This window comes from Bidens hawaiensis, unplaced genomic scaffold (assembly GCF_021521415.1).
Source record: "Bidens hawaiensis isolate Kalapana, Puna unplaced genomic scaffold, B.hawaiensis_p1.1 tig00004658_1, whole genome shotgun sequence".
NCBI classification, from domain to species: Eukaryota; Viridiplantae; Streptophyta; class Magnoliopsida; order Asterales; family Asteraceae; genus Bidens; species Bidens hawaiensis.
The window spans coordinates 1,384,057-1,406,170 of record NW_027491284.1 but is presented as its reverse complement, the minus strand read 5'-3'; the positions used below and the strand labels follow the sequence as shown (position 1 = coordinate 1,406,170).

Below are 22,114 nucleotides of genomic sequence, written 5' to 3'. Positions count from 1 at the left end.
CTAATTTTGGTTTTTATTATAGTTCATATACGAGCTCTGTTCCTTGTTCTAATTCTACTTCAATATCTTTTTCAGTTCTCAATCTAAGTTACTTATCAATATGATTACCTTCTGTTTCGATGTAATCACTACCTTGCTTAATGATAATGGTTAGACAATTACAAAATAAATTGAAATTGAGAAAGCGAAAATAAAAATGAAAACTACAACCATAGATCATTGATCGAGTTTTCTTCTTCTCTTAACTATGAGCATGAAATAAGGGATTAAATATAACTTTTTTTTATCCTATATAATGATACAATTAAATATTTTTCTGAATTTTAGATGAAGTTCATAATAAATTGCATGATTTATAAAATCTTAGAAGTTAGAAGCATGCCTAGGTTTTGAAGTACAACATGGCATATCTAGGTTTTTAAAGCTTCCAATATATACCAAGTTTGTGTAAAATCCCCGAAATCACTCCCCAGAAGATAATCTCAACAAATATGACGTATAAAAGCGTCCCAAATCTTTTGGAGTTCCAAACGTCGATAAAAACATGATTGACTATCCAATTTACCTGAAACACATCGATCGTATACGTGTGGAAACCATTAAAGTGTTCATTATGAAATAAATAAAGCTTAATTTGGTATTGGTTGGTTATGTTACCAGATTGTTATCGACACTCTTGTAGTACCATCCGTTTATGAACCCTGCTAAAATTCCTTGTGCCCCAAGTACAAAAACCAACATCGCGTTCATTCCAATCCACTCAAAGAGCAAAAAAGGAGTTCGTTTTCCCCAAACATCAATCTGTTCAAATTATCAAGCAAACCCAAAAGTTGGAGTTACATAATCCACGCTGCAAGTAAGCTAAACCAAGTAAACACATGGTTATAGATCTACAAATTATCACATAGCTTCTATGTAGTCTAACACTATATGCAGTTGAATAACAATACGAATTCATTGTTCGTCATGTGAAATTCCAATGTTAACAAATTCATTGTATGGCGAGATTTGCTACGGATAAAGGAGAAAATGCTTATGGTCATGGAATTTGAAAAAAAGAGTCCAACTAGTTTTACAGTTATACTTTGCATTAGACCCGAACGTGACGATCTTAAATCATTTACTAATGAATGTGTTCATTTGGATATGCTGAATCTCTAAAAGTTGAAATGTGTTAAAAGTGGAACGTATAAAATAGTTCAATGTAAAGGGTCGAAAATCACCTAAAGTTTAGGTTGAATTATGCAACCTTTTGAATCATTTTAAACGAACATACATGGATTGTACCTATGTTTCATTGATTTATTACGCACATGACCTTATAGTACGTAGTTTTGTTTGTTATAATTTTTGAATATTAGTAGAGTAATTATGCATAAACTTACAAAAAGAAAATATTGTAATGATTTTAAATAATAGTTTTAGGTATTTTAAGTTCGTGTGTGTGTGTATACACACGCGCGCACACGTCTACCTTATTAAATAAATAAAGAACACACTTAATCTCTTAACAAACAAATATCACTACGATAAAAATAATTGAATCTATATCTTTAGGTGGTTTGGAGTTTCATGGTTTCTAGTCAAGTTTTGACGCTTGTTTTACTTTTAGACGATCCGCTAGTTGAACTGGTGGATGTGAATAGTGTTTATGAGGTTTTGCTAATTGAACTAATGGATGCGGTATGGTTCTCGGAGTTCATGATGAGTTAACTAACATCTATTTGCGTTTCAACATAAGCACTATTCATATCTACTTGTTCAACTAGCTGTCGATCATCTAAAATCAAAACAAAAAAAATACTTTGTTTAACCTCATCATATAGTTATTTATTTATTTTGGAGTATGTCATTTCAAATTACATATCCTAAAATATTCAAATTAGTTTCGCCATTTCAAATGGCGGAACACCGGCGAAACTTTAATATCACCAGACAAGAGCTGACAACACCTATACAATTTTTAGAGTCCACCATTTCAAATAGCGTCTCACCTGAAAACAAAAATCATTAATTTTACTCCTAAAAACCATTTACCCCCTTCTTTTTCCTATTTTCAAAGATAACTCATATGTTCCATGATAAGTTTTTCTTTTTAGGGATATTTTGCAAGATTTAAAAAGAGAATGTTTTCCTTACCAGAATGTAAAGAACAGAAAATACTACTACTGCAGCTCCAGCAGTAAAACAAACGTAGCTGATACTATAGAGTTGCTTGTTTATCGGGATCGCTACATAAATATAGATGTTTTAAAGACTACATAGTTAAAAGAATTAACGTTGTTAAAATTTAAAAATATACCATCAGTAAAATGGAGAACAATTGCTATAATTAACAAGCCAACACCCATTGTGATCCATTGCTTCAGCCTCTCTGCATGTCCCTTGAAGTGAATCAAGACATGCCCATAGTGGATGCCAATGACACCCGATAGAATTGCTGATATTGAACTGTAAAACAAAATCTCAAATTGCATATACGTTTTGAAATCATCAGTTATCTTATATTTTGCTTATTTCGATGCGTACCTTAATAAGCCTTCGGGTTCAAAGGGAGCACGACACCAGGTAGGAGCGTCTGGACGAAGAGGGCCAGATTCTGGTGAACCAAGAGTGCAAGCCTATGATTTAAAGATACAACCACAAAAATCACCTTGTGTTTGTTGTGATTATTTTTATATAAGAGAGAAGAGATTTGCTTTTAGGTGTTTATGTTCATTAATATATGATGAACAGACCTTTAACCGAATCCATACGGGCTGCGTATAAAGATGATTGATACCCCAAACTTCTCTGTCGACATAACCAACCGCGTTACAAGCAGGACCAAAATGCCCTCTCATACCACATTCAACCTAATGAACGAATTACACAAGAATTAAATTAACCTTTGAATAAAAACTTCTTTTTCTTTTTTATCATATATGTGAATTCTATCTTACGGTGTATGTCTGTGATCTACCATCATCATCCTGTATTGTAAAACTCCAATCCGGAACATATAGAGTGAATGTTGTGATAATGTAAATAAGAAATGCAACAAACCCTCCAAGCCTAATCTCAAATGTGAAATACAAGCAAAAATTACCATTTTAAAACAAAACTTAGATACATATCATGAATGTCAAGTGTATAAGTTAAGATTTACCATTGCCATCTATATGCTGAAAAAATGGAGAAATAACCGGGCTCTATGACTGTCGGTCGGAGCCTTGTGGTGAAAGTTTCAGTTAGAGCTACAATCATGTATACCAATGCTATTCTCTACGAGAAAGATGATAATACTTAGAACATCATCGTTGCATCCGATTTTGGAAATAATTGTAAGAATAAATATATGTATTTATATATGACCATCATTATCATTTAAATAATAATAGATCAAAAGAATTAAATTATATCATATTATTATATTAGCTAGATAATTGTTGATGGACCATATTAGCCTTTCTTGCTAATCAAGGGTTTCTCCTTGTGTGTATATAAATATATGGAGAGCTTATTAACATCATAACATAGCACAACCCTAAACACACACAAACAAAAATTCCTCTCTCTCTCTCTCTCCACATATTCGGTTTTCTCACGAACCCTAATCCTCATAATTAATATAGATCCTAAATAATTAATATACATCCTAAAGGGAAACTCAACCAAGCTGACGATCATGTCATCTGAATCATTCTCATCAGCCGTGACGACTCTCTCTGCTGTAATAGATATGTTTTAGTTATAGGTTTATCATATTATTCACGTTTTCCGTCACCAACGCAAAGAACTGAAATCAACAATAAGATGTTAACAATACCTGAAGGATGCCACACCATCTAATATTCCTCATGTCTACTCCATAAGTTAAATCATATGGTGCATGTGAGTACCCTCCTTGTAAAATAATTCCCCAAAACAACATCTTTAATGTTCTTATGATAATCTTTCTAACTGCGTACTTCACATTTGGAACCCTCTACAAAGGATACAACTTCATGTTGTTAAAAAAGTTAATTAACATGATGTGAGCTACTAGAAAACATATTTTCATCGGTGACAATTTTAGTGAATCAACTGGACCAATGTTTAATCAAGGGATCACTCAGAAAAAAAGTAGATGTTTTAATACATTTGTTGGTAACCCCTTCTCGATGAGATTTGTATACCTTAAGAGCAAGGGCAATTGCCACACCGACAATGAAGAGAAAGAACGGCAGAACAAAATCTGCCAAGGTGCACCCGTTCCATGGTGAATGATCGATACGCTCATATTCTCCTCCAGCGTCGTCTACTAATATCATTAGCTGTAAGAGTGAAGAAAAGAAGTTATTTTATTTTGCACTTAAATTTTTCAGAATTTAGTTATGACTTTGTCTTTCCAAATAGTAAGTGATCAAGTTACGTTAAGTGACGATGATAAAAAATTAAAATGCCGTTAACTAAAAAGAATTTATAAAGTCTTACTAAATACTAATTAATTAACAGGTTCAACTTACGACAATGGTTAGACCTCGAAATGCATCCAAAGTCGCAACCCTCTTAGTCTTTTGCTTTGGCATTGGTTTTTCACCAACATTTGGTTCTTCATATTCTTTTGTTTTCGTTTCGATTTGGTCTTCTGTTAGCTCCACCATTGTAGTTTTGGGTTTCTCGTTGGTCACGAATATTGGAGCATGACCGAACCCTTCTTCTAGTCTCTTTGGACCCTCCATAATATTATAACCTCTCTCCTTTCTATCTTCTAATAAAACTTTCCTAGCTACATAGCACAAGCATAGGCAAATATATGTATATATGCATACATAGATACATTCATATATATTGAATAATAGTGAGTTTAGTAAGGGGAAGGGAAAGCCGGCCGTTTTCATGGTGAATATTTTATAATGTTAGATTCTTAGATAAGAAACAAAGAAAACTTCCAAATTCTTGTTCCATTGTTAACAAGTAATATTGGACAGGTAATGCTAGTTGATCATTAGTTGGATAGAAATTTCGGATTCGGGCATTCATAATGCTCGGATCAGTGCATAGTCATTTATGGACACATATGGCTTTATAAAACCTTTAAAGATTAGTGTATGTAACCATCTAAATTAACATTTCAATAGATTTATGTTAGATAAACAGGGGATAACCTCTTTGTGCAAAAAATGTTTTAAAAAATGAATACTTCATACTTGCCGTCTATGCATTGATATATTTAAAATAACTAAACATGGATCAAAACCAAGATTCATAGAAATTTCGGATTCGGGCATTCATAATGCTCGGATCAGTGCATAGTCATTTATGGACACATATGGCTTTATAAAACCTTTAAAGATTAGTGTATGTAACCATCTAAATTAACATTTCAATAGATTTATGTTAGATTAACAGGGGATAACCTCTTTGTGCAAAAAATGTTTTAAAAAATGAATACTTCATACTTGCCGTCTATGCATTGATATATTTAAAATAACTAAACATGGATCAAAACCAAGATTCATAGTTAATTAATGTTTGTTAATAATGCAATAAATTTAACATTTCAATAGAACTTTATGTTAGATTAACAGGGATAACCTCTTTGTGCAAAAAATGTTTTTAATAAATGAATACTTCATACTTGCCGTCTATGCATTGATATACTTTTTTTAAAATAACTAAACATGGATCAAAATCAAGATTCATAGTTAATGTTTGTTAATCATGCATGAAAGAAACTACTGGGAAAAAGGACAAAGAGGAAGAAAAATTAATAATGTTGGCATGGCATGGCATAAAAAAGATATAATAACGCCTCCCGTCAATTAACTTCGACCTAATTTGCCCTTCAAAAAGTTAAAAAAATTAACTCGAGCAATTAATTAATTTAATTCCTATCTTTTGCTATACCCTTGATTTTATTAATCTAAACTTATGTTTATATATTAATATTAATAATTTTTATATTAATAACCTTTAGCCCCATATACATACATACTAGCTTTTAACCCGCGTGTCAAGCGAGTTTATTCAGGTTTTATTTGCAAATCTATTGTTTTATTTTTCAACGAATATTTGTTTTGATTTAATATGTATATATTTGTTTGTTACATTAATTATATTTTTTAACGTTTGGATTGTTTCAATTGAAATTAATAGGTTTATAATTGGTTGGAGTTGAAGTTTATAGCTGAGGTATTTGGATTGAGATGAGTATAGTTGGAGTTTAAATTCAGTTTGTGAGTTGTTTGTATGGACTTATTGTTCATAAGTTAAAACGAATATATGACCACATACCAACTAAAAGCATTATTAACCACAAAGTAAATAAACAAAACTTCATATCACTTGAATATATGTCACAAAGTAAAAGTTTCAATGTTGATAAATGTTAATGATCATTATGTCATATCAAAATTGTTAAAGCGCAACTTTTCATTACTCGTTACCCAAATCTTGGCTGGTAATTAGTCTTCACTAGAACAAATAAAGACGAACAAATTTGGGAGGTTTCGTGGTAAAACCTTGTCCCACAAATGTTACTTTTGTGATTATTTCTTCAATTGCTTGGCTGCAAAAATCATCTCATTAATCATAATTTTATATCATATAACACGGCCAGTAAACAAAGCGTGTTGGATACTCACTCTTTTTAAGAAGCGTGTGACAGTTGCCATCTTCCGACCGTCACGCCAAGCTGCGTAGAATATCAAATGTTGGCCAACATTCAAATATTCACTGTTGTCTTTTTCGTTGCAGCTGCCTAATGATCACCAACATCATCAAACTACATAAATCATAGATACCTGTTACACTTCACAAAAGTCACATCCGATTTTAACTTGTGGTTCAAAATGAATTAAAGAAAATTTAGCTAATACTGTAATAACAATGTTATTGTACTAAAAATATGTTGATTCAAGAAAGATATGAAAATTATTGAAATGGAGTATAGGCAGGGTCATGTTGAATTAGGGTCAAGGTTTCTAGTTTCCACTATCTCTGAAATTTCATCTACAGCCATAAGAAAACAAACATGTAAAATATTATTATCCAAAAAAAGATTATTTGTTCTTTCATCAATTACTCAATATAAGAATATATTTCTCAACAAAATCATGTTAAAGTGCAATTGCAACCCATTCTTGAAGCAGGAACGAAAGAACATCAGATCTATTCAGGGTTACAAAAAAATCCATAAACAAATTAAAAAAATAATAAACTCAAGTATTTACACATAAATTGTGACATTAAAAAAATCGTCAGTAATTCGAGCCAACACATCACTGAAATCTAAACACTTGTGATGATCAGGAAAATTAACACAAATGTTTGGTAATGAAATCAAATGTGGATAATAAAAAAATATTTATTATCATATCACGATGTTTACGGATATGCCTTGTTATATTAACAAATCATCAAATGCTCACAGATAATAATTCATCTCCTAAAACAGAATTCACAATGAGCTATTGGTAACTAATAATTGATTGATAAAATTAATCAGAATTTCACTTCAAAGCAAAAATAGAATTTAATATGAGCTATATACACTCCTTTCTGAGCAAAATAAGTCAATACCTTATATAGCTATGAAAATCTAATTATCAAATCTCTTATAAAAGTCAAAAACTGAAGCAAGATTCGAATTGTTTAGAATTGGGATTCACTTAATTAGCCTTTTAAGACATGTAATTAGTTTGTTCTGACCCGAACATAAATTTTTATTAAATTTTGAAATTTTGAATTTTGTTAACGAGACATTAGTTTGTTCAGGTCATAAATAATAATAACCCAGATCGACATGTTTGCATTTACAAAACTTAAGCCAGTCCAACACGAACCCACCCCGACCAGAACACGCAGGTTGTGCTCGGATTCGTTACAGGTTTTCGAGTTTATGTCAGGTCCTGCCAACCTGCAAGCGTGACCTGTTTAGCACCCCAACTATTAACACCTCAAAGAAAAACTCGGCATGTCAAGCAGGTCCTGTCCATGTCAGCCCGCGAATAAATAGGTCGTGTTTGGGTTCATTACGTGCTCGGTTGGGTATATATACTCGGAACCAAACCCGCCCCCACACGAACACGTCTATAGGTATAAACGAACACTGTATAACCGCTATAACATAAAAGGGAATATAGAAAAGGACAAAATTTCCTCACACATAAGGGGCTTGCTAATGGATTTAACAACCAAAGTTAACGGGGTTAATGAGGTCAGGTTTAATTGAAAGTAAAAACAAAACTATTGGACGAAAACCACAAACTTGGATCTATTGGAACAAAATCGCAGGTTTGGTCAAACCACAAAAACAAAAACCGCATTTCTCTCATAACCGTATTAACTTTTTAATAACTAATGATATTCCAAAAACTAACTTATTTAAGAAAGTGTTCAACAAATTAAAACAAAAGGTCTGCTCGGTGAACCTAGACCAACTCAATCAAGCGGGTCAAATGAGTTAGTTCCTGAACAACACTTAATAACCCGTATCAAATGGTCAATTGTCAAATAAGCCGACAAATCTCATAGAGCCCGAAACATAAAACTTCACAAAATATTCAGGATTTAGATAATTTAATATGAAGCTTTGACTTTGTATTCACTTTTAGTATTTAATAGGTTTAACTTTGCTATGTTCTTTTATGCATGTTATCCCACTGACATATATGGTGCGATTTAATTCTTCTAACACTTCATTCAAAATTGGAATAACATTTAGATATTGCTTAAATAATAACTAGATATCCCAACCATAATTAGGTGATTCATGCACTGCATTGTTGGGATAGCGGCGTAGCTTGTTGCCCATTTACCTTCTGTTTCGATGCAATCTGAATACTGTATTAAAAATTTAAAATTCATAAATAACCATACAGCCATACTTATTATCTAATGCCTTGTAATCATACAGACTCAAATTTAAATTAAATATTATCATACATTCATATTGTTGGACAGTTGGACCCATCTAATATCATTTGCTAAATTTTACCTGTTTGTTTATAAGCAAAGCATCTTGACATGGTCGACATTGCTTGTTTATTTAATGTACCTTTAAGCTATAGTGAGACAATGGCTTTATAGTTTATAACAAACGGCAACGATAAGTCGATAACTGTTAACCATATAAACGAAAATTCAATAAAATAACTTGAGTTTAGCTATGCAAGCAGGACACATGGATTGCAGGTGCCTTGATGTCTATGTGGTTGAAGAAACACTAATCGAACCCGGGCAGATTACGGATAACCTGGGGGTTAGATAGATGTTTCCCACGAGGGGTTAGACCCGGCAAAGATGGTTCTTCTGATAACCTGCAAAACAGACACCGTGAGCTCGTCACTGAGAAGGGGGGGGTTCCTCCTTGTGACCACCCTCCGGCGTGAGAATCAGACTAGATTGCTCTTGAATATAAATGTATATTAAGAGATTGCTAGAGCAGATATCAGGTATAATATGTAATACGAGATAGTATATGATGATAAGATTAGATGATCATACCATTTGGGGTATTTATAGCCGAAGGTAGGTTTCCAAGAAGGTGTAGCCGGCTGAATAGTATTCCTGTTCTACCAACTGTGGCCTACGCACGTGCCATGCTGGTAGTTGGTGGGTAGGCAGCGGCTGACAGTGACCAGGCCTGCTGTGTACTATTCCTTTTCCACCAACTGCCGGCTATGCACGTGGTATGACAAGAGTTGGTGAGTAGGCAGCGGCTAATAGTGACATACAGTACAAGAGCATGCTGCTCGCCATACTGTTGTCAATGAGCTGTCGTATCTTTGGTCAGATCTTTTGCCCATACCTCGTCTGGTACAGTACAAAAGATCTTCCCGTATCGTACGGACTGGCTTATTTGGGCGGAGTATTCCCCCTCCCGCCTTTGTGCGAGATTGTTCCCGGCTTTGCTCATTCCTTCAGGTGACAACTGAATTATTGAGAGCTAAGTGCCTTGTTCGTGTAGCCTTGCTGCGCGGGTGGCCTTCCCTGATGGCTTGTATCCGCAGCTGCGGGAACAGGCAGAGTACTTCACCATTGGGAGGCATTTCCTGCGGGAACAGCTTGCGTACTGCGCGTAAGGACGTCACGTCTCTGAGCATGGTGGGTCCTGCGGATCCAGTTGGTTTCTGCGCAGACGTCTCTCTTCAAGGTGAGTCCTGCGGGTCCAACTGGGCTCTGCTGGGACCTACCTCTTCAAGTCCCCCCAGTCCAATGTTCTTCTCATGAATGTTTAATAAAGTGAGGTGAACTTTTGGACTTAAGCAAAGGGTTTTGAAAATGGTTTAGTTTTAAGGTTTTCCATGGGGATTCTTCCCGCGGAAGTCCTTATGTCACTTGCAGAAATTCCCGACTTTTCTGCTTGATCTTTGGGTATGATGCGGGTAGGTCTGTAACCTCCTCGCAAGTCAGGAGCGTTGAGTCCCACTTGTGTGGATTCTCCATGAGGTTTTGGTAGTTTTGAACATAGTGATCAATTATGTTAAAACCACCAATTCCATCTTGAAGCTTCAAACAATGTAGTTCTCGATGTTCCCGCTATGCGGGGATGTTATTCCCGTTTCCGCAAGCATTGCCCAGAGGATCCTTCTTGGTTTCAATTCCCTGCGGAGCGCTAGGTATGTGAAGGGTTTTGCCTTAACACTGTACCCGCACTCGTCTTACGGTTACTTTACTTCCAAGGTATTCCTGGCGTCAATTCCCTGCGGGTGCTAACTATGTGAAGGGTTTTTCCTTAACACTGTACCCGCACCCGTCTTATAGTTACTTGGTTGCCGAGGTAAGGGGTATTTTCCCGCTTTTGAATCTTTTTGAAATTTTGAAATTCGAAGAGTTGGTGAAAGGATAAGAACAGTCCAAACTATTGAAACGTCGTGCGACGGTTTCTTCTGACTGTGTCAAGACGTGCAGGAAGTTATGGTGACGTGACAGTACCTGGTCATTCCAGACGCTTTTTCAGGCGCGTGGGCGCGATTTTTCGGGCGCGTGGTCACGAAATTAATGGTACGCGTCCTTTCAACAGCTGTTGCCAGCTTGCTTTTTGCCACGTGTCATAGTTTCATTGCACCTGCGATTTCTCTCTCTTCCGCATTAAATTCATCGCATGAATTGCGATTAGTATATAAAGGGGGAGAGGGTTCTTTGTAATCCACACTTTCACTTTTCTCTTCATCTTCAAAACGATTTCCGGCGAATACTCACCTTTTTAGTCGAGCATTCTCTTGAAATCGTTTTCTTCTTTCATATCTGCAAGATGTCTTCTCACGATCTTGAGGCTACAGCCCAGGAGGCTGGGGTGTACTCCGATGACAAGAGTACTGCTGGCGAGTGCCAGTGTGCTCTGCCTGTCGATCTATATCAGTACATCGTCAGGAAGTTCATGCTCGAGTCTCTCGAACCTGAGTTTCCTGAACCCCATCAGACGGTGTATGATGCCCCCAGAGGCAAGATCGGGGTATATGCTGCATTCTTTGTCTATGGGAATCTTAGGTTCCCGTTGACAAAGTTTGTGTACCGTGTCCTAGAGAGGCACGGTGTACACCTGACCGAGGTGCACCCGATGGCGATCGCGAAGATTCGCCACTTCGAGTGGGTGTGCCGGATTCTGGGCATTGAGCCCTTCGTCGACCGCCTGATGACCTTCTACTATTGGAGGTGCATCCAGGGGTGGTATACCCTGATAACCCGGATCAAGGGTTTGAAGATTTGCGCAACCGAGCGCAGTCTTCGTTCATGGAAGCGGGAGTTCTTTTTCATCTCCGCTCGCGCCATCCCCCTTGCCATGAAGTTCAAGAATGGGCAAGCACTTCCCAGCCTTCACGCCTCCAACTACCAGGAGGCGGAATGGTTCTCAAAGATATCCCGAGTCCAATCTCCGGTTTACCGCTTTGCGGGGTCCGGGATGGTGATGCTCGGGATGAGCCGGGTATGGAAGGATGCGGATGCGCAAAAGATCCCGATCGTCCTCGAATACGGTTTGAACTCTGTTCCTTACGGTATGCTCTGTTTACTTTGTTTATATAGGTTTGTCTTCTAACTGCTTTTCTTTTATTTCAGAGGGCAACGACTTGCAGTCGCTCCTGCATCCGCGGGAGGCTGACAGTCCCGCTCGGATGGTTACTCGTGCTCTAGATGAGAACGAGTTGCCCATCCTTGAACAAACGGCGGATCGGTTCGTGGAGGTCTACCCGCTAGGCCACGAGATCCTGAGCGCCAGGCGGCCAGGTAAGGCGTTATTCAACCCTCGACCCCTCAATGCTGAAACCTCTGCTGGAATTCCTCTAATCTTATGTTCTGATGAGGAATCCGCAGATGGTCCTCCGTTGGTGCGGAAGAAGAAGGCTGCCGGCGGGAAGGGGAAGGCGAAGGTGGCCTCCACTGCCGATCCGGTGCCTCGGTCCGATTCAGAGACCGAGAGCGAAGAGGTGGCGGGGAACCCCGGTGGTGATAAGACCACTGCTCCGGAGGCTGCGACGATTGTCACCTCCGGAGAGCCCAGGATGACAACGGTGAGCGGCGTGAAGAGGCCGGCTCCATCGGGTTCATCCCCGCCTGTCCGCACTTTTAGGCTCAAGAAAACCCGTAAGTACAAACTTTATTTTTAACTTCATAGCTTTCCATCATTAATACGTATCTTCTTTGTGCAGGCGTGGATGTTGACGCATTCCAGGGTGGAGCGGGGAGGAGTACCCCCCCGCCCATGACGGTAGGCTTGGTCAGCCTACCTGAGGCGACGACCCAGGCGGCTGCGCCTGCTTCCGCTGGTTCAGTTGCTCACTCCATTGAGCCAACTGTTCCAGCTGTGATGACATCACCGCCGGCTGTCAGTGCCATTTTTACCGCATCTTTCACTGAGCCGGCGGTTACTTTTGCTGCGGATTCCGCAGCGGCGGCCGCGGCGGCTTTTACCATGCCTCCTCCGTCATCGGCAACGACGGCCGATCCTTCAGGTATGCATGGGGCTTCTCGCCAACCTCTGCCTCTTTCCCATGTACCTGACCTCTTGGACGGATTTCCCTTGGGTTCAGGTGATGGGTTTGGCGGCTATCGGCCTGTTATTGACCCTACAGGTGCGTAGGGCTCTTTTGGCCTTTTTTTTTTTTTTTTTTTTTTATATATCATCTTTTCCTAACTGCTTTTTGTTTTTTGCAGTGTCGGATTCCAATGAAGTGTATGTTCCACGATGGAACATCCGCCGAGGAACAACCCTTCGCACACCTGTGGAGTGCGTGGAGTGGGCTCGTCACGCAGCTCCCAGTGGTGCGTTGGGGGAAGCCATGGCTAGCTACCAGGAGGGTAGGCTAACCAATGAGCTTCGGGTTCTCCTGGCCCGGATGCAGCCGCGCGTCGAGCTGCTTTGTCGTGAAAACGACAAGTTAAAAGCAGCTCGCATTCAAGAAGTAGCTCAGGCGCGGGCTGTCCGGGAGGAGAATAGGAGGCTCTCCGCGGCTGCTGCGGAGAAGGAGAAGGCGTTCAAGGCCCTTGAAGTTGAAGTTCAGGCCCGTCTCGAGGCCCGTTCCAAGGCTGCCCAAGCTGTTAACGAACAGCTTCGGCTGGCTAAGGAAACTGCTAGGAACGCAACTGAAAGGGCCACCAAGGCTGAAGCTGTTGCTGAGCCTCTACGCCTCGAGAATGAGGAACTTAAAGCTAAATTAGAGGCGCTCCAACAGGCTCATGATGCCTTGGCGATGGAGGACGCGAAGAAGCTCCAAGAGATCCGGGACCAGAGGGGCGTGCTTGACCACACTGAGCGGAAGCTAAAGGGCGTTGAAGAGGCTGCTGCAAAGGAAGTGTTGCTTGCCAACCTCAATAAAAGTGAAGCCGAACGCGCCTGTAACCAAGCTCAAGCCGCCCTCCAAGAAGCTCTGGTTGCCAAGGAATGGCTTCTTCGAGAAGCGTTGTCTCAGGTAAGCTTTTCATGTCTTTACGCTTTTCTTTGTAAATAGAAAAGGTTTTGATACTTGTATTTTTTTTCTTTTTGTAGGTTGTGCATCGGGTCTTCACGGAGACGTCTTATGACGATGCTATGAGCGCAGCCCTCAACGCTTCTCATGAGGATGGGGAAAAGGCCGGCTTCCTACTTGGTCTAGGGTTCGTTGAGAAAGGCATCCCGCCTTCCAACTTCCCTTTATTTGATGTAGATACTGAAGCTGTATACGACCAAGCAGTGAATCAGTATGCCGCCTTCCCGCATCCGGTGGTGGAGAAGGTAAACGAAGTTGCCGCTGCTGATGATGGGCTAGCTATCCTTAAAGCTTTCCTTAAACCGCCACGCTCTACTGATGGTGCGGGTCCAAGTGGCAGTGGTCCTGAAGCATGATCCTGAAGATCCCTTTCCACCATTATAGATTTTTGTTTTTGTATAGCTTCTTTTGTATGCGGGTATGTACCCAGCAATCTTTGTAATAATTGAATTTCGATGGAATAAAGATTATTTGCCAATCCTTTGCCTTGTTTGTTTCACGCATATTCTGATTTAACTTAGCAATTTCTTTTAGTACTTAGATAATTTAACTTTTCAACGTGGTAGATAATAAGTTAAAGTTTTGCGTCCTCTTTCATGATTGTGCGGATAAGACCGTCACTTGCACTTAGCAGGATGACTAAACTTTACCTATATCTTACCTGCGTGGAAGTTTTCCTCATCTTTTCCTTTGAAATTTTCTAAGTGTTTAGAATAAGTTTAACCGTTCGACGCGTGGTTGTCAATAGGTTCGGTTTCCTCTCATGATTTGTGCGGTTAGGACCGGCACTTTCATTTAGTTGGATGACCAAAGTTTACCTATGACTGACCTGCATGAAGGTTTACCGTCTTTTGGGTTTATGCGGGTTTTGCCGCCTTCCCCACGCAACGACTTTCCCCGTAATTATGCGGTGAAAACCGGCATTAGTGTTGAATAAATTAACCGTTCGACGCGCGGTTGTTAATAGGTTAGTGTTCAATTTCCTCTATCATGATTCGTGCGGATATACCGGCACTTTCATTTAGTGGGATGACTGAACTTTACCTTTAACTGACCTGCGTGAAGGTTTACCGTCTTTTGGGTTTATGCGGGTTTTGCCGCCTTCCCCATGCAACGACTTTCTCCGTAATTATGCGGTGAAAACCGGCATTAGTGTTGAATAAATTAACCGTTCGACGCGCGGTTGTTAATAGGTTAGTGTTCAATTTCCTCTATCATGATTCGTGCGGATATACCGGCACTTTCATTTAGTGGGATGACTGAACTTTACCTTTAACTGACCTGCGTGAAGGTTTGCCGTTTTTTGGGTTTATGCGGGTTTTGCCGCCTTCCCCACGCAACGACTTTCCACGTAATTATGCGGTGAAAACCGGCATATCAGTGTTGAAAGTTCATAAAGTATAAATGTAAAATCATCAGCGTCGATGTTCTAAGGAGAATCATTTCCATTAGAAGTGGCTCTGGGCCTTTACAAATTTGGAATTGATCTACATGCAAACTGTGTAATTGAGCTCCCTTCCATGTTGTTGGGATGGGAGTGCCATCGAGCCGATATGCACCTGGTTCGGGATCTCGTTGTTTACGCAGTATGTAGTCTCCAACATTGAAGCTGCAATTTTATTCGTGTTTTCCCCAACTGGGGTTCTACACGCGTCAGCCTGTTCAGCGTTCATTGCGCCACGAGGTGCGCGAGCGTCCCATCTCTGACAAATGCTTCGACCATGTCCTTTACGTCTGTGCATTCTTCAGTGTTGTGGCCTTTTGTCCTGTGAAAGTCACAGTATTTTCTCCGATCAGCATTGTGACGATGTCGGATTATTAGAGCCTTTGGCCATGGGAGCTCCTCAGTGGCGAATATCTCGGTGACGCTTTTGGTGAGCGGCGTCCATCTGGAGTTCTGGTTTGACTGTACGTTATCCCTTCCGCCTAACCGATGTTGCAAGCCGGATGAGGTGTCAAAGTTTACCCTTGACTGCCAAATGCCTAGCTTCCGCTTTTTGTTTAATCGGGCGGTAAGGACGTTGTCTTCTCTTGTTTTCTGAGTGTAGAGGTTTGTGCTCTGGGGGAGATCTCTACCCAGTTGCTTCTCCGTTTCCGCTAAGCGTTTAGCTGCTGTCATGATGGTATCCCAAGTGGATGGCATGCCATCTTTACCCGTTAAGGTGCGGATGAGTTCTGGGTCGTTCGCGCCCTGGATGAAAGCAGCGCGAACAAGATCTTCGCTAATATTACCCAGACTTAGCTTCTTTGAGTTGAAGCGAGTGATGAAGTCTGGCAAAGATTCATCTTTTTCTCGAATGCATTTGAGGATTGTCCATTGCTCTTCGGTATACTTTCTTTGTTGGCTGAAGTGTTGGCTAAACTTTTGCTGGAAGTCTTCCCAATCGTAGATGTGGTGGACCGGTAGACGATCGAACCACGCTCTAGCTGCCCCAACAAGCGTCATTTGGAACATGTAACACCACGTAGGTTCCGTCCAACTACTGACGATTGCCCCCGCTATGAACCTGTTCAAATGATCGTCTGGATCAGATATACCATCGTAAGTGCCGATGTTGGACATCTGTTTGGCACTTTTAGGGACGATTGCTTCCGCAATGTCCTTTGCAAATTTGGACGTTCCCGCCTTTGCAGCATTTGGTGTGAATGTTTTGGAGAAGTCACGTGGGTTTCCACCCGCGTTTTTTGGTTTGAAGGTTTCTCCAAAATGCCTTCTCGGTTGGGAGTCAGTTTCCTTACGCTTCTCTTTCGCCCTATGACGAGGGTTTGCGTCACTATCGGATTCCTCCGAATCATCGTCTAAGTATTCTTCGAATTCCTCAGGTTGTTGGAGTGAACGTAAGCGTTCATCCAACTCAGCTTGGAATTCTTTTTGACGTGCTTCCGCCCACGCTTTGACTTCATCGAGTGTTTGGCGGGGGAGCCTTGTTCTTTATCTCCCTAACCGGGTATTGGTGAATCCCAGTGAGCGATTATTTACTGCACTTGCCCCAGCTTGGGTAACTGGGGTAGTGTTCGTAAAATTTACTGCACTTGCCCCGGCTTGGATAACTGGGTTGTGTTCGTAAAAACTGTGTAGTCGCCGGTATTCCCCCCAGTAGCTGGGGTTGTGGTTACCGGAGTTTCTTTAACCATCTTTCCAGAAGTTTGAAAAAACTGAAAAGAAATGAAGTTCTAGCTTTTATGCACGGATGGCGCCAATGAAGAAACACTAATCGAACCCGGGCAGATTACGGATAACCTGGGGGTTAGATAGATGTTTCCCACGAGGGGTTAGACCCGGCAAAGATGGTTCTTCTGATAACCTGCAAAACAGACACCGTGAGCTCGTCACTGAGAAGGGGGGGGGTTCCTCCTTGTGACCACCCTCCGGCGTGAGAATCAGACTAGATTGCTCTTGAATATAAATGTATATTAAGAGATTGCTAGAGCAGATATCAGGTATAATATGTAATACGAGATAGTATATGATGATAAGATGAGATGATCATACCATTTGGGGTATTTATAGCCGAAGGTAGGTTTCCAAGAAGGTGTAGCCGGCTGAATAGTATTCCTGTTCTACCAACTGTGGCCTACGCACGTGCCATGCTGGTAGTTGGTGGGTAGGCAGCGGCTGACAGTGACCAGGCCTGCTGTGTACTATTCCTTTTCCACCAACTGCCGGCTATGCACGTGGTATGACAGGAGTTGGTGAGTAGGCAGCGGCTAATAGTGACATACAGTACAAGAGCATGCTGCTCGCCATACTGTTGTCAATGAGCTGTCGTATCTTTGGTCAGATCTTTTGCCCATACCTCGTCAGGTACAGTACAAAAGATCTTCCCGTATCGTACGGACTGGCTTATTTGGGCGGGAGTATTCCCCCTCCCGCCTTTGTGCGGGATTGTTCCCGGCTTTGCTCATTCCTTCAGGTGACAACTGAATTATTGAGAGCTAAGTGCCTTGTGCGTGTAGCCTTGCTGCGCGGGTGGCCTTCCCTGATGGCTTGTATCCGCAGCTGCGGGAACAGGCAGAGTACTTCACCAGTGGGAGGCATTTCCTGCGGGAACAGCTTGCGTGCTGCGAGTAAGGACGTCACGTCTCTGAGCATGGTGGGTCCTACGGATCCAGTTGGTTTCTGCGCAGACGTCTCTCTTCAAGGTGAGTCCTGCGGGTCCAACTGGGCTCTGCTGGGACCTACCTCTTCAGTGGTGGTGACCCGAATATTTTTCCACCATGTGTAGGTGATCTTATTATAACGTCGTTGTTTACGATTTGACCATCCATTCCTCCCATGTAAGTATGTGGCTGTTCCAGTCCATTGATTCGACCAAAGACTGATGGCATCCCCACAAAGTTCTCTAACTGTTTGTTTAAAAATGTAATAAAGTTTAGAAAACAATCATAAAAAATATTTAAATTACAAAAGTTTTACAAAAGTACCATCATACCAGTTTATTAGAGCATTCTCATCTCACCCTCTATCTCCAAACCAAAAATTACATTAAAACTCATTTTATTTTCTCTCTCCATTTCAATTAAATAATACTTTTTATATCTTTAATCATTATCTTTTCTCTTTCCTTCACTCACAACCATTTTCAAAATATATTAAAAAATTTTAGAGGATTAACAGTAACTTTTCAAATATACAGAAAAATACTACTTTTTTTAAAATATAAAAACTTTTCACTCACAACACCCTAAATCACTATCTAAATTATAAAAACACCCCTCACATAATACAAGGGGTTGGATGAGAATGCTCTTAGAGGTTGAATCCCAGAGTTACACAATGCGGCGGCATGTAATCAAAGGAGACAACATTGTTAGGGCTTTAAAAACAAATTTGAATATAATTAAGAATGGATCTTGTGGATGATTACCAAACGGATGTATCTACAGGCTTTTGCTGGTTTTGCCTGCTAGATTGAAGACCAATCGCTTTGAACTGCTTATGTTGGTGCACGGGGCTTGATTCAAAGGCTAGTATCCAGGTAGCTAAAAATAATAATAAATAAATCAAACCCAAAAATATTGGTTTATCTTAGTTAACAGATGTGTTCATGGTCCGATTTTGATTTTTTTCTTGAATATCATATGAAGTTAAACTTTCAAATAGTGATTTCAAGAAATATGATGATACGTGCCCAACTAAAGTGGGAGGATCCATGGAGCAGATTCAATTGGTTTTTGGATCTCACCTTGACCCACTTGGTCAAAGTGTTTCCATGATTTAAGCCCTTGACCCACTTGATCAAAATATGACCTAAATGCCAGATTAATGGGAAGCTAGTAGTAGTTTTGTAACTTTCTTACTTAGTATAATAAACAGCTACATATTCCTTTGTTTTTGATATCCATGTTTTATCAATTATTATGAATAAAATATAATTTTGTTTTGGAGGTCTACCCTCTCTCGAATCAGACCAACTATCCCCTATTTCATAAATTCGATTTTCGGGTTCTATCGTATGACACAGATTGGGTTCATTAACATAGGGGCATACTTGGAAATTTCATAATTTCAAGATTAAGAGGTTCTGTGTTAATAGATCGAATCTGTTAAGGCTCTTACATCAAGGGTATCTCCGTTACTAAGCGGCAACCCAAATTGGAAATAAAAACAATTGTTGAAGAACACAATAGGATCAACTGCAGGTTTATTTAATTTACTACAAAGGTGGAACAAATAGATTTTTGGGCCAACTTTTTAAGTACAGTAAAACTTAACAAATATGATTAGCATACCAAGGGCCCTCATCGAACCCTATAGATCTGCATGTAAGACAAGATATACTGCCACGGCTACCCTCTTCAGTGCGGTTTTTTTCTGCGACGAACTTCTTTAGCCATTTATCCGTTTCCAACCCTGTAGAGAGAATATGTATCAGGTATACATAAATTTCCTTGCCACGTTTTTATTAAAATATGTCTGAAATTTCACAAAGATAAATGAAAAACAAAAGTGTTACTACAGAATGTTCTTGTGAATTATGGCCAATACCGAGTATATAAGCAGTGATTTCAAATCCAGAGGTTAATCATACTCTGGACCGTGAAAACACATAAGAACTCTTGAATGGAAATGGAAAAGAGATGGAACTCCAGTTCCTTCGGAAAGCACTTTGCTGGGCCGACACTGACACTGAGAGACGAAAGCTAGGGGAGCGAATGGGATTAGATACCCTAGTAGTTCTAGCCGTAAACGGATTTCTCATAGCGCATGCAGCCATTTTTATGGTAAGAGACTATGATCCAACTACTCGATACAACGATCTATTAGATCGTGTTCTTAGGCATTTCGCTCCGCTTGGCCTTATCTCTCTAGGGGTATTTTAGTGATAGGTTCTATATAGTATAATATACTATTATTCTTTATATATTATAATACTCTAGAAAAAAGATAAATCAAAATATCAACTAATAAAGCATTCTTTTTGGTTATTATTATGACCATTACAGGTATATAGGGATAAAAAAGGCTAGAAGAAAGCTCAGCACTTTAAAGGAAGTGGGATATGTTCTTGGAGAAAACGTAACTTGAATATATTTATATAGTGATTATGTAGTATGAAGACCTGCATTCATCACAAAAGAAAGTGATGTGATACATTTTGAATATATTTAAAGTGATGTCACACCTCGACCAAAGGCGGCGGAACATGCCGAGGTGTAACGATTGTCCATAAGCACATGACACTAATTAAAGTGACAGTATTTAATAAACTCATTTCATTTCACAACATCGAAAATGTCACATAACAATTATCCACAAAATAACCATAAACAAGATATCACAAAATATGGCAAATTGATATTGTTCATTTTTACTAATATCCTAAGGTTTTTGATGTCGTTTTCTTCACAATCATAAATCAACCAAGATGCAAACCTGCAACATTTCATAAAATAAAGTTTGTCAACACAAAGGTCAGTGAGCAATTCATAAGTTTAATCATATTAGCATATAAAAAAGATAGCCACAAAACTTGCATACGAAACGATAAATAAAAGTGGTAATTTGGATAAATAGATATCGCTAAACACATTAGCGACACCTAGCTATAAGGGGATGCCAAATAGTCTAGGATTTTATAGTTATCGTTAATTGCATTACGTTAACGACACCTTGCTATAAGGGGATGCCAAATAGTCTAGGATTTTATAGTTCCACCAACCAAAAGCGATAAACACATAGGCATATAAGCATAGAACACCAAATCGAGCAATTATTTAGGTAAAGTATACAACTACGTTTGTGGCTTAAGATTCAAATATAAAGCATTTTGTTGAATAGGTATGAAATGTCACCCCCAAAATAAAAGATGGAAAATGGGGTATGAAGTACTCACCTTCAAGTAGTAAACTTGAAAGATGATAATTTGGAGATTTGTCGGAACGACGAGTTTAACGCACAATGCCTAAAAAGAAAAGAAGTCTTGAATTTAGAAAGGTTGTCTTGAAGGTCTTTAAATAAAATAAATGTTGAGAAATGTAAATAATTAAAGTTTAAGGTTTAAAATGTGACTATTTAAGAATTTATAATAATAACCCTTTAAAAATGTAAGTTTGCTCGAAACCGGGTTTAAGTATCTAACCTTAATATTTACTCAACCTATGTTAAGTAATAAGGTGGGTAAAATGCAAGAATGCAAATCCCTTTGGAATAAAGATACTAAAACGGGTTTTTTTATCGAGTGTTCGGGTTGTCGGTTCGGGTCTTGATAATTGGTCAAACCCAAAGTCAACTTTCCAAAATATTGAATGTTATGAGATAACTCAATAAAATTTAATAAGACTTGACCAAGTATGTAGTTCCATTGTTTTAGAACTAACAACGCACGTTAAGCGAGTGTTCGGTTTTGTCGGTCCAAACTTTGTTATGAGATCAAGTTGGATTCAACATTTCCAAGTACTTAAGAAAATATTTAAAAATCAATTTGTAACTATTTTTAAAGAAATATACAAGTCTTGATGGCTAAAAAAAACACACTTGTGTGTCTTAAGCGAGCAAGAATCGGTTTGGTTCGGTTTCCATCTCACAACAAGTTCATAGATGGTTTCCACATGTCCAAACACTAAAGAACTTGTATAATAATGTACAAATAAAAAAATACCAAAAGTTAACAATAAAGTCTTTAAACAAAAGTTCGGTTTTCGGTTCGGATCGTGTTTCGGGTTAAGACCGAGGTAAGATT

The 22,114-nt window shown here is 39.3% G+C and overlaps 2 protein-coding genes across 2 annotated transcripts in view; both read right to left on the bottom strand.

The window, feature by feature from the left end:
- Window positions 1–418: 418 nt before the first annotated feature.
- Window positions 419–5,067, bottom strand: LOC143627347 (uncharacterized). The gene is made up of 11 exons (XM_077097190.1): window positions 4,488–5,067; window positions 4,158–4,295; window positions 3,809–3,967; window positions 3,149–3,264; window positions 2,943–3,054; window positions 2,739–2,855; window positions 2,530–2,621; window positions 2,303–2,451; window positions 2,140–2,231; window positions 658–801; window positions 419–565 (listed from the first exon to the last, which is right to left on the bottom strand). The coding sequence occupies exons 1-11, from the start codon at window positions 4,860–4,862 to the stop codon at window positions 419–421; spliced, it is 1,641 nt and encodes a 546-aa protein (XP_076953305.1). The 5' UTR covers window positions 4,863–5,067.
- Window positions 5,068–6,520: 1,453 nt separating this feature from the next.
- Window positions 6,521–22,114, bottom strand: part of LOC143627359 (uncharacterized) — a 28,387-nt gene continuing 12,793 nt past the window's right edge. The window contains exons 2-3 of the mRNA XM_077097204.1: window positions 6,609–6,724; window positions 6,521–6,532 (exon numbers count right to left, since the gene is read on the bottom strand). Of these exons, the coding sequence (XP_076953319.1) occupies window positions 6,521–6,532; window positions 6,609–6,724 (128 nt within the window). The remainder of the gene's footprint in view (window positions 6,533–6,608; window positions 6,725–22,114) is intronic.